Here is a 2,398-nt window from a genome sequence, read left to right as displayed (position 1 = left end):
GAAATGGTAGCTGTGTTGTCATTGATTGCAGAAACATAATCAATATCAATGGCTGGAGGATTGTTGTGTTGGTTGATAACATTTATCAGAACAGTCGCTATAGAACTGATTGGAGGACTACCCCCGTCTCTGGCTTCAATGAATAATTCAAAAGATGTTTTTTCATTTAAACTAGAAATTCTAGATAAAAATACTTTGCCAGTCTTTTCATCCAATTCGAAATATTTCTTTGCTAAATCAGAAGTTTTGGGGCTGAAATGGAAAGTAATTTTACTGTTGGATCCAATATCTTTGTCTGTTACTGACAAAGTAAGAATAGGTTTGGTTTTGTCATGTGTGGTTCTAATTGAAATATTATAAAGTGGTTTTGAAAATACAGGTGGATTATCATTCTGATCGTCAACAACAATCACAACATTTAACACACTCTGTTTAGATGGAGAACCTCCATCTTTAGCAATAACTTCTAAATTATATTTATCTTTTATCTCTCTGTCTAATTTCTCTTTTAAAACAATGTTTAATGATGAAATACCATCAGCTCTTTTAGAAACTGACAGGGAAAATGAATCATCAGATTTTTTAAGTTTGTATTCAATGAAAGAATTTTGGTAACTAATATCTTTGTCTATGGCATTTGGAATTGACTTTTTCATTCCTCTCCCATCACCTTCCCCAAAATGTAGAGTGATTTGTTTTTCTGGAAACTCCGGTTCATGGTCATTAATATCTTCTATTACTATTTTGACTTTTAATATTTTTGTGAATGTTGTCAATTTCTTTATAATAATTTTAACCGTTCTAGAACATTCTTTGTTGAATGTACAGAGATCTTCTGCATCCAGTGTCTGAGCAGTGTACAGTTTACCTGTTTTGGTGATATTAAATAACTGTGCCACCTTTCGTTTGAATTGACTGAATGTTATCAAATGTTGGTCAGATTGTTTAACATTGTCTAAAAGTTTAGAATCAGCACCAATGTCTGCTACATATGTTCCTGGACTTCTCTCTTCTTCCACATGGTAGGTAAGGTCTATGGTGAGGACACAGTGGACCATTGACAATACAATACACAATGACAATAACATTTTGTTGCTGCTGTTTGTTGTTACTCTTTAAGATATCAGATGTTTTGAGGATTGAACCTAAAACAAAAAGCACATTTACTTGGTTAGATATTATTGTAAATTAACCACAGTTTAGAATATGAAATTATTGTAAAATTAGAAATATATCATCATCATCATCATCATCATCGTTTAACGTCCGCTTTCCATGCTAGCATGGGTTGGACGATTTGACTGAGGACTGGTGAAACCAGATGGCAACACCAGGCTCTAATCTGAATGTATTATTTCATATATGAATAATAAAGCATGTATAATTTAATTGTCAATGTTTCTATAAAACTGTAAAACAAAACCATTATGTACCCCATAACATCTGAATCACCAAAGCTAGGATTAAATATTTTTAGAGCAGAATTAATAGGACTCATACAAAAAATTCACCTATAAAACTATAACAAGATAATGTAATTTTCCAAGATGATGTAATTTTCATGCTGAATTCTGATTTGTAATAGTTTAACAGATTCTCTTTATTCTTAGTTTTTTACATGTGACTATGAGTGATCTGTTGTCATGTAATTTTTCAAGTCTGTTACCCTAATCAGATCATTTACATCACTTTGTCATACTACCAATGCAATGTTAAATTGTTATCTACTTTCTTCATAATCAGTATAAAGATTGAAGTAATTATATTATAAAGGTTCCTACAAATATCAATACCTGATTATATTTACACTTAGTTCCATTGTTCTTCCACTTTCACATTCTGGAAGGCTCTACAATACATAATACATTACCTGCATACTGGAGACCCTACTGTCCCCTGAACTGATATACTTTCTGATTCTTATTAAAAGGAGAAAAAGAAATCACTAAGAAGAGAGAATCTATACTGAATTCCAAATCAATAATTGTTTTACCCAAAGCTTAGGCTATTCTCCTGAGTGCCAAATGACAATTTTATACCTTTAAGGATACTGCTCTCCTATTCTACTTCATTAACAATCATATATTTCCGAGTAGACTTAACTCTCACCTGGTTTAACCACCTCGCTGTTAGTTGTCTGTCATGACAAGAGTTACCTTAGTTGTAAACATTCAGGCCAGGTCACCAGCTTACATATAACTGGCTCACTTTAATTACAGACACTCTGAAGATCAAAAACTATATTTAATTGAAGAATGATAACTTATTATGTCTACTATGGGTTGAGAAGCGAACGAATGTGAAACAAGAAATACTTGAAAAAGTAGAAGTGTTAATTAATGTTATTAAAAACAAATTTTTTTTTTTTGTTTAATTTCACAGAGAAAAGTAGTGGGCA

At 31.8% G+C, this 2,398-nt stretch overlaps 1 protein-coding gene across 1 annotated transcript in view; it reads right to left on the bottom strand.

Annotated features, from left to right (window-relative positions):
• The window catches only part of LOC106877100 (cadherin-related tumor suppressor-like), a 49,627-nt gene that overhangs the window by 8,586 nt on the left and 38,643 nt on the right, over positions 1-2,398 (bottom strand). Inside the window, exon 12 of the mRNA XM_052972989.1 lies at positions 12-1,113. Within this exon, the coding sequence (XP_052828949.1) occupies positions 12-1,113 (1,102 nt within the window). The remainder of the gene's footprint in view (positions 1-11; positions 1,114-2,398) is intronic.

Source organism: Octopus bimaculoides, chromosome 14 (assembly GCF_001194135.2).
Source record: "Octopus bimaculoides isolate UCB-OBI-ISO-001 chromosome 14, ASM119413v2, whole genome shotgun sequence".
Taxonomy (NCBI): domain Eukaryota; kingdom Metazoa; phylum Mollusca; class Cephalopoda; order Octopoda; family Octopodidae; genus Octopus; species Octopus bimaculoides.
This window is presented reverse-complemented; position numbering and strand designations above follow the sequence as displayed.